This window comes from Meleagris gallopavo, chromosome 20 (genome assembly GCF_905368555.1).
Source record: "Meleagris gallopavo chromosome 20, MGAL_WU_HG_1.1, whole genome shotgun sequence".
Taxonomy (NCBI): domain Eukaryota; kingdom Metazoa; phylum Chordata; class Aves; order Galliformes; family Phasianidae; genus Meleagris; species Meleagris gallopavo.
In genome coordinates, this window is record NC_139423.1 from 6706347 (window position 1) to 6727791 (window position 21445).

Below are 21445 nucleotides of genomic sequence, written 5' to 3' on the forward strand. Positions count from 1 at the left end.
AGAGGTAAAGATGAAGATTTGCATAGGAAAATCATTTGTCTATAAATGAATGGAGTCAGACTTGTTGATCCTTATGGGACCCTTCCAATTCAGGATGTTCTACGATTCTATGAATTGCCAGTGGAAAAAAAATGGAAGGGCTGTTGGTGGAGATCCCAAAAGGACTGACGTAAGGGTTGCCAGTCCTGCTCACGTCACTGCAGCCTTCAGCACAAAGCAAAACTGCAGCACGGCTTGGAAGAGCAGAAGGAGTGGATGTTGACGTGCTTAAGCAGAAATCTGTGACGTAGGGCTGCTAATTATCTTAATAAAGGGACCTACATCCTTACAGGGTGGTGACATTCAAGGCAGCATAAGGCAGCTGCACTGCCTTACCCAGCAGAGGGTCTGGCACCTAGTAAGCTATTAGCAACATAGCTCCCAGAGGGTAAAATACAAAAGGAAAACAGCTCGATGTGAAAAGAAAAATGACACCAATAACAACATAATGAAGCCTTCCCATGTATCAACTGGCTGAGACGGCTGCAAGCAAATCCTGGGTATTATCTGGCAAAATATGATTAAAATTATGCCTGTAAGCTCCTTAGGGGACAGATATGAAAGCTATATATACTTCAGGGTTTTCCTGTCTCTCTGCATTTAGATTTGCAGTTTTCTTTCACAAGTCACCGGAATGGGCAGCTCTGGTGCCACGCTGACACAGCCAGACAAGCCAAGCCAGGCTGCTACCTTACCTTACAAATGGGGTGAGAGGAACAAGAACTGTGCTGAAGCACATTATTGACAAAGTGTCCAGGCTTTAGACTAATTGTAAATCAACACCATACCGTGGAGTTTCAGAAAGTAAGATTGGTTTCGGTGTTATTTCAGTGATCTAGTGTTTCTTTAAATATTAACTAAACCCTGCTCTGCAAAACCAGAGATAGTAAAGGGAGAAAGCACTTCTTGCAAGGCATCCCTTTCCCTGAATTTTGTGCTCAGTGTTCCTAAATGCTTTCCTTACCCTGGTTTTTAGTGTTCCCAAGCGATGGGGACTCCTATCCAGGCAGCAGCTGAGCAATCCTGTTTATTTATAAGAATCAACCCAGAACCACACAAAAGGTTATGGCTACAGGCCAAGTGTCTTTGACATCACAGCCTGTCATTAACGGCATAAATCCTCCATGATTTCATTTCCCAGTCAGCTAACCAGCATCTATCACAGATTATTTTAAAGGAAAAAAATGTCTAAACATTTACCTTCAAACCCCAAACAGATCATATCATTCTATTTTGCCTTTCCGATATTAAATATATTCTCTTGGATATGGCAGTTTTATTACAGGTTGTGACCAGTCATGGAGCTTGTCTTGGAAAGAAACATGTACAGAGAGAAGTTTTCTTATTGCTCCCTAAGGGAAAACACAAAAATGGCATTTTACTTAACAAAACCTTTGCTAAATACAGGGCTTTGCTCTATTTTTTTTTTTTTTTTTTGTATTTTTGTTCCTCTGCTCATGCACTGGATCTCTATCTGCTTATTCATTTTAAGGGAGAGCAAAATCAGAAAGGTTGCTCTTTGTGCTCCAGCTTCTTAAAGCTGGGAACAACTCATGTGGACAGGCCAGAACAGTTTTACTTTACACTGTGCCTGTCCTCTCTTGCATAAAATCATTGTGGTTATGTGCAAAGCATTGGCAAATGGCTCAGGGCATGAAAGGATCTAATGCACACATAATGCCTTTTAAGCTAAAACACCTTGGTATTTCTGGTCTTAGTAACTTTAGTATACTTCATAATGGAAAATATATTGCTTAATAGTATGCCTTGGTATTTTAGCAATCTGTGCTAGTTACATGAGATTGGCCCCAAAAGCACCTCCAAATTTCTTCTGAAGCTTGGCTGGTGCTACAGCCCCAGGGCAGAAAGGGAAATTCTAAGTTTATATGCAAAAGAAGAGTGAGCAGTCGGTTTAAATCTCACCTTTTTTTGCATATAAAACTGGAATTAGCCAGGAGTGCACCAGGTGAGAGCAAAAGAGCCTTCAGGGCTGCCTTCAGCTGAAAACCCTTGCGTACAGAGCACAGTGTGGCTCTCACTTACCGGCTCCCACCTGCAGGTGCCCTCAGCCTGGGAGGTACACAAGGACTCCCCAATATATTCCTGTGCCAAAAACAACAGAGAAGGGCACACAAGGCTGGACGCAGCCTCCCCTCTGTTTCTGGCCATCCTGTAGTGTGCAGAAGAGAAAGGGCAGAACTGGATCTGGACACTGTGGCACAAAGTTCCCATCCCTCTTGCCTTCATCTCACGTTTAACTTTGTACCCAAAGCCCTCACCACACGCAAGGAGGAACAGAAGGACCTCACGCATACCTTAGCACATATAAATTAGATGTTTCCTTTTTTTTGTATGCACTGGAATCTCAGGAGACACCTGCAAGTAAACGCTACCCAGACGTGCAGACAGCACGGATGTGTCAGAGCACTCATGTGAGAGCCAAAGCTAAAATACGCCTGCAAAGCACCAGTAGCTCCATGCTTATGAGTAACACATCCCCAAGGTGCCATAACATGCACTGATGCAATGAATTCTGGGGCGCTGGAAGGCATACAGGGGGAGGAGGATCTGGAGTTTCTTAGGAAAGCCAGCAAATTATTTTTCCACCATTTATCATGCTACTTTTACACTGCAAGTTAGCCTTTTCCTCTGACTGCAGAGATGAAAAGTCACACAATTCCAGCACGGATTAAGCCAGCCAAGGAAAAGAAAAGCAGCTTTCTTTCCTGCCCAGGATGCACACTGTGGCTATTCGTTCACATTTTTGATACATGGAGATGAACTTCAAGGATGGAATGTGGACATCTCCTATCTGAAACAAAATCTGCCCTGTTGGAATGGGCCAGACGTGTTGGGAAGGTGTGCTAGGGGCAGCAATGTATCTGAATGGTAACTCTAATGTTTTTCAGCACAAGCAATAGTGGTGCTATTATTAAAGCTCCCAGGCTTTGCTTGCTCCCATGGATGAAAAGCTGAGTTTCAAAGGAACTTTATGAGCCTGTAGAGCTGATACAGTCACCTGTGAGAGTGCTGAGAGGCAATGAGCATCTTCTGCATCTTTCCAGGGATGTGGAAATATCCATGAAAGGAGCCCTGCAAGAATTGAAATGAGCAGCATGAGGCTTTTAAGCAATACATAATTAATTGCATATCAAATACATGCAAATAATTTACACGTGGAGCAAAATCTGAATTCTGGAATATGAAAGGCTGCAACTGTTTAATCATTTACTGTAAGAGCTGTATTGTCATTAAAAAGGCACCAGGATGCGATTCTTTGCAGCAGATGATGAGGAAGCACAATGCATGCAAATGCTACTTGGTTTTCTTTCCCTGCTCTCCCAGTGGTTTAATTCATATCTGATGAGAGTATGGTTTTGAGAAGGAGAATGGCAGATTAGTCTCACTGGTGATACCGCTTCGGATGAAAGCACTCTCATTATTCCCCTCTGAGAGCTCCAGATTTGCTGAAGCAAGGACTGTCACAACATGCTGAGGTCCAAGGATTCCTCGGAGAAAGAGTCTGACATATCTGAAGCTGATCTGCCTTAATTTACGGATATTACACAGTCTGTTTGTCCAACAGTTCTGAAGATGTTTAGTCAGTGCATACCTTGAGTTAATTCAATAGGAAAACTGTCAGATAATACGCCGAGGGATGGGCACAGCAGTTCTGGCAGCCCCTCCTCATTAGGCGCCAAGCAGAAAGAACAGCAGAAGGATCTCATTGTAGGAGTTAACGAGCTACAAATATTGGAAATTCCAGTTCCATTAAAAAGTTGCAGCTATAAAGGTAAATGCAAAATCTGTGAGCGTCCTTGAGATCAAAGCCTGTCGGAGGGTGTCAGCGGGAGACACTGCTCTCCAAAAGGGAAATGAGAGAGAAAAAGGATGGGGAAAGAATGAGAAGGGCAGAAATAAACTCCCGGGCCCAATGGGAGAGAGCTTTGGAAAACTTGAGATAACCACTCTAGTGCAACTCTAGTACTGGCTCTAATTAGGATAAGTCAGGGCTTTTAATTGCTTTTAATGCCCCTGGTTTCTCTGAAAGCATCAGTGCTGGCACAGCCCCGCTCCGGAGGGAAGCTGCCCTTCGTGTGGAGCTACAGAGCTCACTGGAACCAGCAAACAGCAACGTTTGCTCACTCTGCTGCTTTCCCTCCATCACCTTTGAAAAGCAGTGCGAGCATTTGAGCTGCTCCATCGCGTTGTTCACTTTATTTTCCTGTAAAGCTTTTCTTCTTTCAATTAGCCTCTGGGCTTCTTATTAGAGGACAGGTATCTCTTGCCAAACTCTTGCAGAAGGAAAAAAGGAATTCCCACCTTTTCCATCTGTAGATCACAGATGTATCCTGAGTCAATTGCAGAGAGCCAAAGCACTCTTGCCTAAGGTGTAAACAGAGAAAATACCAACTTTTGATCTACTGCTGCCTTTCCAGTAACATGGACTCACTGCAAGTATCAACATGGCAAGAAGGAAAAAAAAAAAAAGATTGGCTGGTCTGTCTTGAATCCTGTCTGTGTGTGGATGGGAGTGCATGCAAAGGGCTCACACAAAAATAAATACAGAGGTGGAGATGGAAATGTTTTGGCTAAAGGTAGAAGCTCATCCTCCTGGGACCTCACAGCCACTGTACCATTCAAGAATCTCAAAAGACTTCAAACATAGAACTGAAGTATTGTTTCCCTACGTAATCTCTCTGCCCTACGATGAGATTCATCTCTTTCCATTTGGACCCTGTGCTATGTAACTTCAGAAATCTACGTGCCGTGGAATGCAAACATTGCCACAGCTCAGGATTCACTTCTGCATGATTCCCCAACCAGAGGGACTCAGCAGCTATTTCACATTTTAATGGATGTCATTTCTATGAGTCCCACTGTGGATTTTTAAAAGTTTCCGAAGTTTATGGGTTGGAATCCAAGCTAGAAAGGAAGGAAAAGGAAAGAGCAGTAATTTTGTAAAAGAATAATGTAAAATGCATATATTGCTGAAATAGGTGTATTTCTGGTCTCTTCCTGTCCTGCCCATCCAAACCTATAAAAAGCATCGGCTTGCATGGAACAGCCTGCACTTGTATGCTCAGTAACAATGCCAATGTGGTGCTGGATTTAAGACTGTACTTTAGAGAAAACTTTGAAAGAAGGAGAAGAAGGATGATATATGTGAAACTCATTGTTCATTTTTGTATTCTTGAACTTTCCATAATGCTCATTTCTTTCACTTTTCTGTCCTGTCCCCAAACACTGGCAAACCAGTAGAAGCATCTCAGCATCCTCAGGGGAGGACAAAGTGAAGGCAGTGCTATGGATGAAACAGAGAGAAGGGCTTTCCTGGTTTCAGGTGGCTACGAGGGTGATGAACTCCTGCTAGCTCCTTACAAGATGAGGTCTACCTTACGAGCAAGATAAGCTGAAGGATTTAGCTGTGGTTCCATTCAACTGCAAACAGCATGGAGCAAAATGCCACAGCTCGACTCCACGACCATTCGGTTGGTTTTCCTCATTCTCTAATTTCAGTGGAACACCACTGCAGAGGATGGCAACCTCCACCTGCCAAGGGTCCAAACCCATGAAACAGGCTCCCCTGAAGCTGTGAGTTTAGCTTCAGCGTACTCTGAAAGTGTGGGCAATTCCAAACATTTTCGGTCAATAGGAAGCCTGCAGCCCTCAGCTTGAGTTTGGCATGTCAAAACCATCTGCAAGCACTACTCATTCAGTGAGAAGACTGGAAAAAGAGGGAGCAGCTGGTTCATACATCTGCCTCTAGTGCACTTTACTGTGCCATACCTATGCTGAATGCACCTGCCTGGATAAGTGTTCAGCGAGAGAAGGGAAGGGCAGCAGCAAGGGAAGGTATGAAGCCTCTACCCACTGCACGCAGAGGCTGGGAGCAGCGAGCCAGGGCTCGGGGCTGCCTGGAGGAGGATTTCAGCAGGGCTGTAAGCGGATCCAGGCTGTGACAGCCAATCTGTGCCTCTAAATCCAGCCCTGCAATTATTATGATCAGCTTTTCGAGAGACCATTAGATTTTGAAAAGAGAATTTGAATTTATAAAAGGAGTTCTTCTAGATAAGGTCAGGGCTCTATCAGAGGCTTCATTTACGAGCTGTATTTAATGAGCATTACAGACTGATGAAAAGCTGGACAATTCAGCAGAGGTCAGAGCCGCGTTGCAGCACTGAACAGCCGTCCCCAGCCTGTGCAGAGCGTTGCATTCCAGTTAGATCAGCATTTTCGAGCTGAGTCACCCTTGCGCAGCTCCAGTGTCTGCCCTGGAGGCCACACACACACACACACACACACACACACACAGACAGCAGGCACTGAGCTCCCGAGCCCTCTGGGATGGGCACAGAGCTTCCCAACCCACCAGGACGGGCACACAGCCCCCACTCTGTTACCCCAGGGCCTGTTCCACTGCACCTCCCCGTCCTGCTGCACAAGAACAAGCTCCAAAGACTCAGGGCTCTGGATAAATTAGGCTCGTATGGAGATGACAGACAATGTGTATGCACTTCAGCTCAAATGAAGAGCAGCATTTCAATAGTGGGATGCTCCAGGGACACATGAAACATGGGGATCTGAGGATGTTTCTTGCTTAATTTTTTAATCCTTTTCCAAACGTTTCAGCACGCTGGCTTATGCTCTGCACATTCACTTCCCCCCTCCCCACGCTTTGTAGTTTATGTAGACTTTGAGCTTTCTTTCTGTTTCAGACAACTTGTAGCTAATAATGTGGAGCTCTGTTTCAGGTATGACCTGAAGAAAGCCAGTCAGTCTCTCTGGGATAGATCTTCTTTTGGTGCAAGCTGCAGAGCGTCCTGTTTGTGTTCCCATCTGGCAAATAATGACCGTATCACCTTTCCTCCTGCCTTTTGTCAAGGGAGAGAACGACCTGTCTCTTCCCAAAGGCTTCAGACAATGGCTGTGCTCAGGGACAGGCATAAACACAGCTGTATTATAACGTCCTGTTCATTCACATGCATGGTGCATACATCACTTCGTTCTCAATTTTTTTTAATATTTATTTAGAAATAATAAAATAAGACATAATATATAAAAATCTGTACAATCCACAATTTGTGCAGTACATTAGGAAGACTTTGATACAAAAAGGCTGCAAACAGGAAAATAGTAATGGACAACTGTCAGATGTCTAGATTGTTCACCTTACAATAGTTGGAGGCCAAAAGTCATTACAAAATCAGTTTCTCATTGGCTGTGGGATGGCAACTACGCAGCACCCTTCTACTTTATAATGGTCATGAGCAGCCATAATTTAAAGACATTACAGTACTTCTCAGTTTTACCTTGTAATCCATTATGAAAAAGAAGACCTAAGAGAACAAATCAAATGCCTGGACCCTTTGTCTTTCCTGGGAAAAGCGAGAGCTAAACGAACCACACAAGCGTTAGCACATCTGGGCGAGTATCATTAGTACAGCCAATAAGGACTTGACCCCTGTTACCTATCAGCAGACGGCTCGCACAGAAGAGACAGAGGAAAGAAGAGATCCCAACCTGCCTCAGAAATGCTCTTTGTCACTGTACGCAGTATTGTGTTTCAGACATCAAGTGTCTCGTTCAAGTATTTTCAGGGAAGGGCAGAAATAACATATTCCCCCCAGACCCTAAGCAAAATACAGTATAAACCTTCTGTGCGAGCCAGCTGAGCCAACTTTGTCCTTGGTAAAGAGACCAGCCTTGTAGGAGCCTATAGGTAGAGCTCAGTCAATCCGAAGGGCCCCTCCTTAAACATCAGCTTAACCCAGGATCATCAGGAATGGACCAAATGCTGTCACCCACTCTGTACTCCTTAAAAATAACAACATTTTCCAATTGACCAACCCAGCTGCTGCTGTAGAAGTGTGCTACGACAGTCAGTCCTACACTGGGCTCACCAAGGCATGTTGGTAAAAACAGGAACGATGGACAAGGGGAAGGGTACCACAGCGTGCACATTGCAGGTCAGTTTCTAGCAGCTTCCCAGAGCCAGAGGCTGAGTGCAGTTCTGCAATGTGAGAGTCCATCAGCAAAGACAAAGGGTGGTTAAAAAAAGAGGAAAAAAGAACACTGCAGAGAGTGCCATGGGTTGCCTCGATGCACACCCTCTATAAGACTAGCACTGGGAAAGCTGGTAAATTTAAAAATGCCAGTAGCCAGAACGTGTTTTCAACTCAAAAGTCCATGCGTAAAAATAAATAAAGAGTTCATAGCATTAGGAATCCTATAAGGCTTGCAATTATTTGCTAAAACTCATGCTAACCGGTAGCATCTAGGTACTAGCTAGCTGAGACTGCCGAGCAGAATTTATACTTCTTGTGGCCTTTTCTTTTTCTTCTTCTCCTTGTCCTCCTTTACAGACTGCTATTTACATTTGGCTTTAAATATGAAAATACTTGATAAACTTTATAAAATGTACATTTTAAAAATAGTTCTGAAAAACCGACTTGAAAAACAAAAACAAAAAGAACAACAACAAAAAAAGAAACACAAAACAAAACAAAAAAAAAAAAAACCAACACCCAAACCCCAAACTTCTGCACCAGAAATGTTAAGGGGAGGGGATCTTTGTAGTTTTCTGTTGTTTTCTTTTTTCTTTTTTTTTTTCTTTTCCCCCCTCTGAATTTCTCTTTAAAGAAACAAGCAGAATCCTGCACTCCCCCATCTCTTCCCTCAGGCATCTCCAGTATCATCCTGCAGAGCGCTGTGCTCCTGGGGACACTGACCTGGAGGAGAGGACCCTTTCTTCCTCCTTGGCGTCCAACTTCCATCCCTTCCCCTTTGCATTTTCATGCCCCCTCTGTTTCACTGAATACTCTTTGGTTTAGGTATTTCCTTTTACAAGTATATCACAATAGCAGCACTAGCAGTACTCAGTTGTTTTCACCAACGTTGACCCAGAAACTGCGACCGAGTCGCATTGCATTCAGCTCTCCATTACTTCCCCCCACCCCAGCGACCGCCTTCTACGTGCACTCAATCATCTGCCCTCTCCAGTCACCAAGTCTACGTTTACAATGTCAAATTCCCACTGTTTCACACCCAGATCCCATCTGACCAGACACCGTTTCATTGCAGGCATTTCTTTCAGGCAGGGCTGGAAGGGGCCAGCAGCCTTCACAGATCTCTGTTTGCAGAAGATGTTAGACCTAGAACAAGCTGTTTTTTAATGGCATACAGTGATCCAATACTGTAAGAGTGAACTAGGGTTGCTGTCCCCATCACCTCCCCTCTGCAGCAAACAGCCGTGCCGTGCCACAAAAGCAGTGCATCCTTCAGCTTGGAGACACAGAGGCTCTGCAGCCTGGGCAAAGGAGCTGAACACCACAGAGCCAAAGTGTGCTCAGAGCCCAGTGGTGCTTCTCACCCACCAGTCATTGATATTTGTGGAGAACAGGAGGCAGGAACACGCTTTGGAGCCTCACTTTTTCTGACACCTTTGCCATGCTGGAGAGAAGCATCTTCACAAAAACTTATCACCCCTGTGCCATTCCCAAGCATCGGGAAAGCTTTTTTTTCCTCTCCTCTTTGGGGGGTTTATGCGTTGGCTTTTCTGCACCCCAGTGCCCCTCTCCAGCCGTGCTGCATTGCAGCTCTGGCCAGGTGTCACCCCAGCAGCACATCCAATGGCTCAGGATGCTGGGGCTGGGATGGGGCACAGGCACTGCTGCACCCAGTGAGCAAGCAGCGGACGGGGGTCTGTTGTCTGCCATCACCCCACTGTGCTTCCCCTTAAACAAGAAGGGGATTTCTTCCACTTACAGAGGAGGGGTGTGGGGAGGAGCCCTAGCTCACTATAGATCCGAGTCTTAAGCTTTTAAAATAAGGTGCAAAAATAAAAGTTGTAAAAAAAAAAAAAAGAAATCAAAATGAACAAACAACAAAAAAAAAAGTGTCTGAGGTTTGAAATTCTTTGTTTGTTTAAAGCAGCCTATTCCTTTTTTTTTTTTCCTCCTCTTTTTTTCCTCTTTTTTTCTTTTTTTTCCTTAAATAAACTCCACTGTGCAAAACTGCATTTTCTTTGGTATCCTCGTAGGTAGTTTTAACTTAGTATTTTTCTTATGCATATATATAATCTTTTATTTCATCGCTTTCTTTAGACAGAGAATTAAATTCTCCCCCCAAAAATCATACTTTTGCTGGAGGCTACTGATTGGCCTGATATTACATAATGCCCCTTATGTAATTGGAAAGAGAGAAATTGATTCTAGCTATCAAACTACTGGCCTCAAAAAAAGAGTTTAGACTTTCTGGCAACGTCAGTCTCTCTGAAGTGATCACGAGCTTTTCAACCCCAAAAAGTTCAACACTGACCTTTTTTTTCCTTTTTTTTTTTTTTTTTTTTAAATTACACAAGAGAAAATAAAAACTACACTGCAACAAAAATAACCATTTGTGTTCATGTAGTTAGCAGCAGCTTTTTAAAAAATAATTATAATAATAATAATAAGGCAGATTCTTGCCTTTGTTATGCCATTAAAAACATTCTTGTTCCCTAGAGAAAGCATTCTGGAAAAAAGTTGAAAAAAAAAAAAATAATAATAACCCAACCAAAGCTTGCCTGCAAGTTCAAGTTTTGTAAAAAAATATATACATAATTTATTCTACAACATATGTGCCTTCTGTTCATACTTAGACATGTTTAGTGCTTTGTGTTTAGAGTTCATTCTCTGTCGTCCCTCCTCTGAGGACAGCCCTCAAACCAGCCGGGGTTTCTCAGGTCTGCTTGCCTTCACGCCGCTCTTCAACAGTACCGTTGTCTGAAAACTGTTCTGGGCCAACTTCTCAGGTCAACGTGCCTTTGACCGATAGGTATTTATTTATTTTTTTCCTTTCAACCGAAAGAGAGAGGAATTGTTCGCCAGTCATATTTCCGATTCACGCCGCAGCGGCCGTGGCTCTAGGGGCACTCCTGCCTGGTTGTGGTGGTCCATGTCGGGGTGGGTGTCTGTGCTCGTGCTTTCGGGTACCCCCGTGTCGATCTCGTCCTCCTCCTTGCTGGTGAGGGCCACTTCGTTCTCGTAGCAAAAGGAGTTTGCGTTCGAGAGAATGTATTTCTTTTCTGCTAAGTCTCTGGCACTGCAGATGGGTGTGTTGGGCACTTCGTATGTTTTGTGGAACCTCGAATAGTCCACTTTGTAGTAGTTTTTTTCTTCAAAGAGTACGGGCTCATAGCGGTGGCCCCAGAGGATTTCGTTTGCCAGATATGAGCTGCGGCACTGGGTAGTCATGGCAGTGGCTTCCACCATGCCCTCTAAAATGACTACAATTTCAAAGTCAGCATTGTCCATGTCTTGTTTGCTCAAGTCATACAAAGGACTGTCTTCATCTATTTCGTGTACTATTGTAATTGGGGAGACCAGGAATATGCGGTCTATCCCACTGTCAAACCCTACATTGATGTCTATTTGATCCAGAGGGATGTACTCCCCTTCTGATGTGATCCTGGACTTGAGAAGCTGTGCTCGTACGTGTGCCTCAACCAAGTGGCTTTTTCTCAGGTTTCCAACACGCCACATCAGGCACAGTTTCCCATCTCTCATGGCCACCACGGCATTGTGACTGAAGACAAGAGTTTCGTTTCTCTTTTTTGGCTTAGCCATCTTTGCCATGACGGCACCAATGATGAAGGCGTCAATGATGCAGCCCACTATAGACTGGAAAACCACCATGAAAACAGCAATGGGGCACTCGTCTGTGACGCACCTGAAGCCGTAGCCGATCGTGGTCTGGGTCTCAATGGAGAACAGAAAGGCTGCAGTGAAGCTGCTCACTTGCGAGACACAAGGCTTGTTATTTTCTTGGTTCTCCAGATCCCCGTGCAACAGCGCAATCAACCAAAACACACAGCCAAAAAAAAGCCAGGAGAGGATGAATGTCAGGCAGAAGATAACCAGCATCCACCTCCAGCGGATGTCCACGCAAGTGGTGAAGATGTCTGCCAGGTATCGCTGTCCCTTCTCACCCACGTTAATAAACTGGACGTTGCAGTGGCCATCTTTTTTGACAAAGCGGCTCCTGCACTGCTGCCTGGTGTGTACCTTGCTCTTTCCATTCCCAAAGCCGTTGGCGACGGCCATGGTTGCCAGCTTCATGCCGTCCTCTTCCGAAGACACGATGCTGTAGCGGTTGGTTCGCACGCTGCCCATCACTACTGCTGTGGACTGAGGTGCTTCTGCTTTAGAAAACAGTCTAAGTTTCTGCAAAACCCTTTGGAGAAACAGTTTTGAAAGTTCTAGAGGAACACACACACACAGAAAAACTGGGGAGAGGCTGGAATCCCCAAAAACCCTTGGATCAACCAAGGACGGTCTTCTGGCATGCAGAGTTAGCTTAACAAGTAACCGTCATAGAGAGGGCATGGTCTGTAAGAGAAAGAGAAATGTCATATTAGATCCTGGAGGAAAAGGATAATGAATCAAGCCTGTGAGAATCATGTAAAAATCACTCCTCTGGAGTTGCAGGAAGTTTCTTTATTCTTAATGGCAGCATTTTCTGGAATGCGTGAGCTCTCTGAGCACAGTTCTGTATTGACCAAAGTGACATCATTACTGCAGAGAAGCCACTCTTTCCAAATGAGAGCCTTGAAATGATCATGTCACACAAGTCTCTAAGCAATATTCCACTTTAAAGTTGGGCATGCAAAGAATCTATCTACTGTTTGCAACGGGGCTTTTTGCTTTTTTTTGCAACAAAGAGTTAGCATTAGCCTCCCTCTGTTCAAATAATACTGAAGCAGGTTTTTAACGACGTGCAATGTCTGTCTCCTGGACTGCTTTACCTATGTCAAACAAGAGAGTGTGCAAAGGGAAGGCAACATGTACTGACAAAAACAATAAAGTTGGAAAATGTAAATATCAGTTATTTCCATGAGATTACACCGCATAGAACTTAGAATTTTTTTTTAAGTGGGAGTTATAAAAGGAGTCGTGTGTTTTCTGTGAATGGCAGGAAGACAGGCTGCATCAGTGCCTTTAACTCCATCAATTCACTGTGTTCAGGCTAGTTTGTACACTCACATTAGGGTGAGCTGTAGGGAGCAAACTAAACATCATAATGACCCTCTGTGAATGGGAATGGCAGAAGGCTCCCATGGTGGGACTGGATGGGGGCAGGACTGGATGGGGGCAGGACTGGATGGGGGCAGGACTGGATGGGCATCTTCAAAACACCTCAAGGTCTCGGATGCCAGCAACTAAGGCTCAGCACAGAGGCTGCAGAACCTTCTTCCCGAGGGTAGAAGCTACCAGACTTGTTTCAGGGAGGTCTGGCTTAGACCCAGGTTTAGCTTTTAACAAGTGCGTCATCCATTAAGTCATGTACTGTATATCAGGAAATGTAATTGAAGTACTGCAGAGGATAAGAGATGCATTAATGCAACTGCTCCATCCATACATTCACCTCATGGAGGAAATAAAACCAAAACCAAGCAGCGAGGAATGTCTCCTATCCATTTACCCTAGAAGAGGAGACTTAAGTACTGTTTACACTGGTGGGGGATTAAATCACCATCCTCTTCATAAATCAATATAATCAAAACTCATCTGAGTTTGTCCCAAACCCAACACATCTATGGCTACCAAAGAGCACAACCTCTGCACCACGGCTGCTCCTCTGACTCAGCCCGACAACTGCAGCAGATAGCAGCCCATCTCCTTCCCCCAGAGCCTCACCGAGGTGTTCCAGCAACTGAAGGGATTTCAAGCAGTTCCTCGGCCCTCCCACATCCTTCCACCGCATTACAAGGGCTTTAGGTCAGCAAACACTTGTTGGGAAAAAGAGCAGGTGACAAACAGAAAACAACTGCGTGCCTGCAGTTGCGTGCAGGATGTTTTCCCCTGGAGGATCTCCTTGAGTTTTACTTTTACCTTCCCTTTTTTCCTCACTTCTGTTTGTTGTGCAATGGGTCCCGCCGCCCACTTGCTGAGATTACTCATCTGTGACTGCAGCAGCAAACAAGACATTTTGGCAGCTATGGATGGGTTCAGTTATGTCCCATTTGAGTAAAACTCTCAGCAGTTTAATTTGTGGGATGGTATAGCCCTTACACAGCGCACACAAGATAGTCAGATAAGTGTAAGGACTCACTTTTTCCCCTCACACCTTTTTAATCCTGAGACTTCTCAAAAATACAAAGGAATTCTTTGAATGCTCACTTTAAAAAAAAAAAAAAAAAAAAGACTTGAAAGGACTTAGAGAAACCTGAGCAGAGGGTGCAAGTAAAATTGTTTATGCATTCCACATGAAAACGTCCCCGAAAAACCACTGCATTGGTTCACAAATCGATCACTTTTCTAAACCACATCCTATAATTGCAGACATGTTCAAATTCCACATTCGGAGTCTGTTTTGTTCCGAGCTGATGGAAATACACAGCCCAGGAAACAGCTCATTCTGAAGAGTTTTATTTCCCCTCTGCATTGTCTCTTGGATTTTAGAGGAAAACTTGCGGCAGAGAGAAAGATAAGCTGTAAAGTCTCAAGTGTCAGAGCAGGCAGCCCCCCCCAGCAAAAGTCTTGACCTGGGGACGTTTGTTTGAATTCCATAAATCACTGAAATCCTAACGCCAACTTCCTGCAGCAAGCTGGCTGCATTTACAAGTTTGGGAGCTGAGCGATGCAGCACACATTGCTGCCATCCCATTCACTTCTACCTGCTGCACATCTGCCCAGCTGTGCTGCCTACAGCTGCGTGCTGCCGGCAGCGGAGCTGCACCTCTGGATGCTGAGATCCTCACAGCAGAGGTGTGCCTGGGGACAAGCTTAGCCAAGTGTGCAGGCTGCTCCCTGAAGTTTACACACAACGACGCTCTGGCGTGCTCCTGCTGCTTGTGGGATAGCACTTTTATTTCTGCACGGCACAGCTTGGCTCTTCCCTGTGAGCGCTCAGCATGGGGAGGATGCGAGATGGGACTGCAGGCAGCAGGTCTGCTCCTGGTCCTGCTCCATCTGTTGTCAATGCTCACCTTGACTCACAAAGCTGTTTCATTAGAGGTCCCCCAAATCCCACAGGCGATCAAGCAAGCTTGAAAATCTAATGGTACTTTTTATTTTGCTAATCCACCTGCTGCTCAAAGGCTAAATGAGCTCATTCCCCCAGCACACCTCAATGTGTTGGAGGTACCAAGGATGCTCAGCTTGCATGGGACCAGCTCTGCAATCCTCACCAGGCTAAAGAAACCAAGCCAGAACCCACAAACCAGCCCAGCCCTTTGTGTAATTGAGCCCAGCACACTGCAGCCAGGCACACATGCACGCACGGAGCTGTGAACTCAATCATCACTAGGTGTGTTATTGTCATTAATGTATGCTACCTTTCCTGCTGGAAGAGAATGTGAGATTAGAGTGATGCAGCTTGTAATTACCAGCACTGGAACTGATGCAGTGTTACCAGGATGGGATGGGAGAGCTCTGCTGCAAGGGGATGCTTGGAGGAACAGAGGAAAGGGGGCTGTGCTTTGTCTGCTGCATTTCTGAACTAAATTCAGTGCAACTCCCAAACCCCCACTTAGCAAGCATCCCCCCTAAACGTTTCCCCAGAGGAAAGACATTTACAACGCACATCTAAACATCACAACCAGCAGATCGGAGGGAATTTCTGCAGAAGGTCTGATACCCAGCAAAACCCATGAAGTGCAGAAGAGCAGAGGAGAAGAGGAGCACTAATGAGCGCTCGGAGCAGCTATTCCCAGGCTGATGCCACGCAGCCCCGCGCCGTGAGTCGGGCACATGTTGCTAAGAGAGCAGAAGCGCTGCCTTAGCGAAGCCTTCCTCCGCTACCCTCGGTAAACAGAACAAAGAATGATCGCAAGAGAGGAGCCCGATCCCACAGCCCGCGCTCATTGCTGGGCACGACCGCCCCAGTCGCGTTCCCCGGCCCCGGGGTCACCTCCAAGGCATTGCCCAGCACTGCTTTACAGGACAGGACTCGGGTTACACCGAAGCTGTCTTCAAGGAGAAGGATCTGTCCTGTTCGAACAGGCAGTGGGAGGTAAAAATAAAGTAAAATGGAAAAAAAAAAAAAAAAAAGCAGATGATGTAGGGAAATGGGTATGAAGAAACAGGAGAAAGGACACAAGTGGCGTTTGCATCTGCTATATCCACAAAGGAGCCGGGTTCGGGATATTTCTAGCTGATGACAAAATAGCTACAAGTGAAATAGCCATCACCAGGGGGTGTACTTGGTGCACCGGCTGCGAGGATGGAAAAGCAAACAAGTGTAAAGGTAAGGCTGGAGCGAGGAACAAGTGCTGCGGGCGGGCACGGTGCGCGGCCCCAACACCTGCAGCCCTGCCGGAAAGGCACAACGCAGCTCAGCCCCCGCCGCTAAATCTGCCGCTTCTTATCAGTATTTTTTTCCTAGTCACGAACTAAATTGAAACAATGCATCCTCTTCACACAGTCCCCAGCTGCAATATGGTTTCTTTCTTCCTATTCTTGGCAGAATGATTGCATATGAAGAAAACCCCACATTCCCATAAAGCCAGTGAATGAAGCTACAGGTTCCTTTCATGTCCCTCTAAAGTATTTCGGACGCTCCTCTATAAATGACGCATCTGATAACTCAGATTTGATACTTCTGACCTCTGTCTTACACGGGAAACAACAGGCAAGAAGAGCAAAAGGGATGGAGCGGTGCTGCGTCTGCACGACGGAGTTGTCATGCAAACTTCCAGCCCTTCCCCCGAACAAAATATCTCGGGGGGAGCAGCTGGTGCATGGAAAGTTATGAACATAAACAGATGCTGCAAGCAGATGCTCGAGTGTTCGCAGCATACCTATCTAATTATTTGAGGCACCCAGAATAGCTCGTGTATGGTGCACGAGAAACGCAGGAGTTCCCCCTCCGAGCGGTTATGCCGAAGCGTGCAACAGATCCACGAGCACGAAAAGCGCTAACTCGGCAATGCTGCATTAAGCCCCGACGCGTCGCATCGCCCCGACCCCTGATGGCACCTCGGGGCGTCCCGCATAAATGGGGAAAAGAAAGCGCTCCTTACCTGCCGGTGGCTTTAACAGAAGAGCTTAGAGAGTTTAAAGGGTGGTAAGATCCGCGGGGACGCAGCAAGCCAAGCCAAGCCAAGCTAAGCCAATCCCAAGGTGCCCGCCGGCCGCCGCTGCACCGCTTGCAACTGAGCCACTCAATGAGCCGCTGCCCCCTTTTTGCGGGCTGCCATGTGATGTTTAATAGCGGCCCCGTCGGCCCCGCCCTCGCCGCTACCCCGCACCAATGGCAAACGGGAGGCCGGGCCGCACCGCGGGGCTGCGGGGCTGCGGGAGAACGGCTCCGGATCGGGGGCGGTGCGGGGCTGCGTGCGGGGCGATGCGGGGCTGCGCGCCGGGCTGTGTGCGGGGCGATGCGGGGCGATTAGGGGCTGCTCCCTCTGGACTCAGTGCCGCGATAGATGGAGCGCAGCCCGCGGGGAGCGGCCCTACCCCAGGACAGCCCCGCAACTCCGGGCAGCACCTGCCCGCTGCTGTTGTCCCTCCGGGAAGGCGTTCGGTGGGACTGCTTATGAAGATGCCGGGTGGGATGCGTGAGGCTGCTCGCTCTGGTCGTCTCCTCTTGGGCTCCTGTGTGATGCCTCGTGTAGTAAGGAACAATAGCGGGGTAAAGCTTGGTTTCCTTTGCTAGTCTTGTTCCATCTTCATGAAATGCTGAAATGTGTGGTATCTAGTCACTAAGACCCAGCCCTCACACACACCCGGAGCAAGTCAAGCACACTCTGCTCCATCACTGCTCCTTAAACTGAAATCTGATGTCCCTCTCAAAAAGCAAAGCTCTGTCCCCTGGTCTAAGACCCCTTGGAGCAAGCAGAGTATTGGCGTGCTGCGGTGTTTGGGTGCATCCCTTTGTTCCATACGTCACTTGTAGAAGGTTGTCCTGTCCGGCCACAGGTGAAAAGTGCAGAAATTAAAATGGCATTTAATAGCTTGTCCTCCCTATGGAAGACGTGGCCTAAGACATCTGACAAAGAAAACAGGGATGAAATGTTTGGCCGGGAGCCTTGCAGGAACAAAAACAGCCTTGTAAGCATGCTCTGGAGTTTGCCAAACTCCAGCTCTGATGGACAGTGCAAGGGTGTGAGTTTCCGAGGCAGGTGTCCCCTGCACAGTGCTAACAGCTGAGCTGCATCACGGAGCCTTGAGTGGTGGGCTGGAAAAGTCAGAGTGAAGGTGACTGTTGAACGCAGAGCACACGAGGCTGTAGGAGTTGGTGAGGGCTCTGTGAGCTGCACCTGGGACTGCAACAGCAGCATCTGTAGGGACAGATGGATCTTCCCCTCCTTCCCATGTCCCAAACAGGCTCCAAAGATGATTCCATGTTTCTACAACAATGCTTGCAGTCACTGTTAGGTTGCTTTAAGCTTTGTAAGCGTGCAACTCTGACATGAGCAAGTCTTGAAATACTCAATGAAAATGTTGTCCCCAAATGCTTTCTTGTCGTGTAATGACACTTAGAAAACACTTTTTTGCTGTCATTTACAGTATGTGTTGAGTTTCCCATATTCTGAATGAGGAAGCGTTGGTGCAGCAACAAATATAATGGCCAAATGCAGCTGCCTTTAGCAGCCCACAGCGTGATGTGTGCAGGATGCATGGCTGTATGTGGTGTGGGAGCAAAGAAAAGACAAGTGATTGTGTACATTGAGCAACCTGACGTGTTGGGCAATCATTGTTCCTGTGTTGTTCTTGGGTGATTCCGTCCATGTTTAATTGGAAGAAAAGCTCTCTAACTCGGGCAAGTTTCTCGTGATTGAGGAATAATAAAAAATTGCAAGAGGGAAAGACAGCAATTATTTCATTCATCCAGTAAGACTGAAGTCACCCATAAGATTTGAAGTCCATAGGGACAAATGCTACAAAGATTCATGGCAAAAAATCCCTTGTGTTTCTGAATGTGTCAGTGCAGCTAAAATAGCAACAATCTGACCCACCTTGATGAAGTATGTGCTCATCTAAATGGGGTGGAAATAAAGGTGCTGTGATATGCTGAGGCTCAGAAGCGCTCTGCTGAAAATACATGCAGTGTGCCGGAGCATGGGTTGGACACATCTCTGCAATGCCCACAAGATATTACCCATTAAAGCCTGACCTTGCAGACTCTTACTCAACCCTTACTCACCAAACTGACTGATTAACACCGCTAACTTACAGGACCCGAGAGCCCAGATCCACTGAGATGAGTAAGACTTATTCACAGCAGCACAGCCCTGCAGACCAACCCAGCCAGCATTTCGTACTGAAGAAGGCTTGAATGCACACATCAGGGCTGGTTTATAGCTTCCTTAAACTCCAAGCTGCTCTGTCCAGAAAGCTCTCCTTTGAATGAAATATCGATTTGAATCTATTACACAGATTACAGGAACTGTAACAAAGCCACCTCTCGTCTGCCTGAACTTCAGCACAGGCACTTCCAAAGCCCTCAAATGGGGAAGTTGAAGTTACAAGAAAAGTTTCTAAAAAACTCTTTCCTGTTGCAATGAGCCAGGACAAAGAGGGTGAGGAACAGCTGAAAACTTAACCCTCAAGAGTAAGTGAGGCTTTGTTTGCCTTCCCTCAATGTTTTCTCATTTGAGGCAGTCTGGCTGCGGGATATTTCACTGCCTCCTTTCTGATGTACTGAAGAGTTATGTGAGATGGCCTGAGGAATTTTCAGGGCAAGATCTGCTATCTGCAGAAAGGAAAACACTACCAGGGGATAAGAAGGGTGCTAGGAAAGCAGAATATTTATGTTTCATACGGGTGTAGGAGGCATAAGAATAGGAGCATCCCAGGGCAGCATGCTTTTTCTGATCCATCTTGCAGCTCAGCCACACCAGTGGAAGGAGAGGCTTTTCCCCTCACATTTCCTGAGCATCTCCTCAGTCTTGCAGAGATCTGCAGATGCCCTGTGGAAGCAAATTAGAGTTGTGTTGCAGTCATAGTTCTTGCCAATTGAGACCCAGAGGCTCTAACCCCTGTCTTGCTGCATGTTATTAAATTGGTTTTTCTTCTTGGCGGTGAAAGGGCCTAATTATCAGATTGCATTAGTCTTCATCTCTTAAAGTGGCCAAATCTGCTTTGGTTCTCAAGGATTTTATTGCCAGCTGAAAATAGCTTGATTGTATTGTACTTGCAAAGAAAACACAGTCTGGTCGAATCAAAGCCGTCAGTTTCCACTGGATGAGAAGAAATGCTGTAAATAAACTGTTGGGCTTTTTGTTGGTCTCACCATTTCCATGCATGTAAACTGGCACACGTTAGCCTTTCTTCTCTAACCATTAAGTCAACTGGAAAAAATTCATCAGGAAAAGGTGGTTTTCCCATTCACAGTAAATCTCTGGGGTTTAGACATTAACTGGATCTTTATAGGTCTAACGCTGTGATCTCCAAGGAAAAATGAAGGCATATTTGCAGTAGAAGGAATCAGTAAATCTAATGTAAATTCTGAAGAGAGATGGTTACATGTTTGATAAGACTTGAGAGAGCAAATAAATACATTCTGTACTTTGCAAGCAAAGAGGATATACAGAAATGCAGCCGGTGACACAGTTATAATGGATAATACTGTGTTTGTTCATACAAGGAGTGAAATATGACAAAGGAAATTGAATTGTTTTATATCTCTGAGAAGAGTGGAATTCACACAGCATTCACATTTTTTCTCTCTTGCTTTCCCAGACACTGAGCGTCCAAAATCTCTGCTTAAGATTTCAGTCTGCCTTCTTCAGCCTGATTCTAAAATCAAACCACCAGCTAGTGACTGTAGTTTGAAATATTAGAGTATAGGCTTTCAGTCATTGCTACTGCAGATGGTGGATGTAGGAAGCAAGGTGAAGAAATGTTGAAATAATGAATTACAAAGAGTAATCCATAGCTAATGGTAACTATATAGCCAGAAATCCAAATGCAACCCATGAAGTTCTGCCAAGGAAAACTTAACTTCCAGCACCATATTCCATGTGGTTCAATTTTCACTGAATTAAGATGCCTAATTTAAAGAATCTTTAACTTCAACTGGAGTCTTAGACCCCAAAAGATATGGTTAAACACAAAAAAGAGAATGGAGAGGGGAGCTCTTCCAAACTCTCACCTCTTCAGTCAAAATCCTATAATCAAATAGGAAATGTCAGTCTGTTATTTAATGTATGCCTTGCACAATCCTCATTCACTGGAAGCTTTGCTTTAGCAAGACAGTTGTATAAACTTTTAGTTATCTGTTTTCATAATTTAGGATTATGGATTGTCTTTGGGAAATGCAGTGAGCTCGAGGGACAACTAGAATTATTTGTGATGTTGCAATGTTCTTTAATTCAAATCCCTCAGCCCTCAATCACCTGTGGCAATTTGTCCTCCAAGGCAGCATATGTCCTCAAAGGGGAACATACGTTCAGATTGAGAATGAGATTCAGAATGAG

General features: G+C 45.6%; 1 protein-coding gene across 2 annotated transcripts in view; it reads right to left on the minus strand.

The window, feature by feature from the left end:
- Window positions 1–7046: 7046 nt before the first annotated feature.
- KCNJ2 (potassium inwardly rectifying channel subfamily J member 2) overlaps window positions 7047–21445 on the minus strand; it is a 42937-nt gene continuing 28538 nt past the window's right edge. Inside the window, exons 1-2 of one of the 2 annotated variants that reach the window (XM_003211549.5) lie at window positions 17045–17221; window positions 7047–12410 (exon numbers count right to left, since the gene is read on the minus strand). In XM_003211549.5, the coding sequence (XP_003211597.1) occupies window positions 10911–12194 (1284 nt within the window). In that variant the 5' untranslated portion in view covers window positions 12195–12410; window positions 17045–17221 and the 3' untranslated portion in view covers window positions 7047–10910. Of the gene's footprint in view, window positions 12411–17044; window positions 17222–21445 lie in introns of those variants that run through there. The other variant, XM_085239755.1, reaches the window with a different exon arrangement.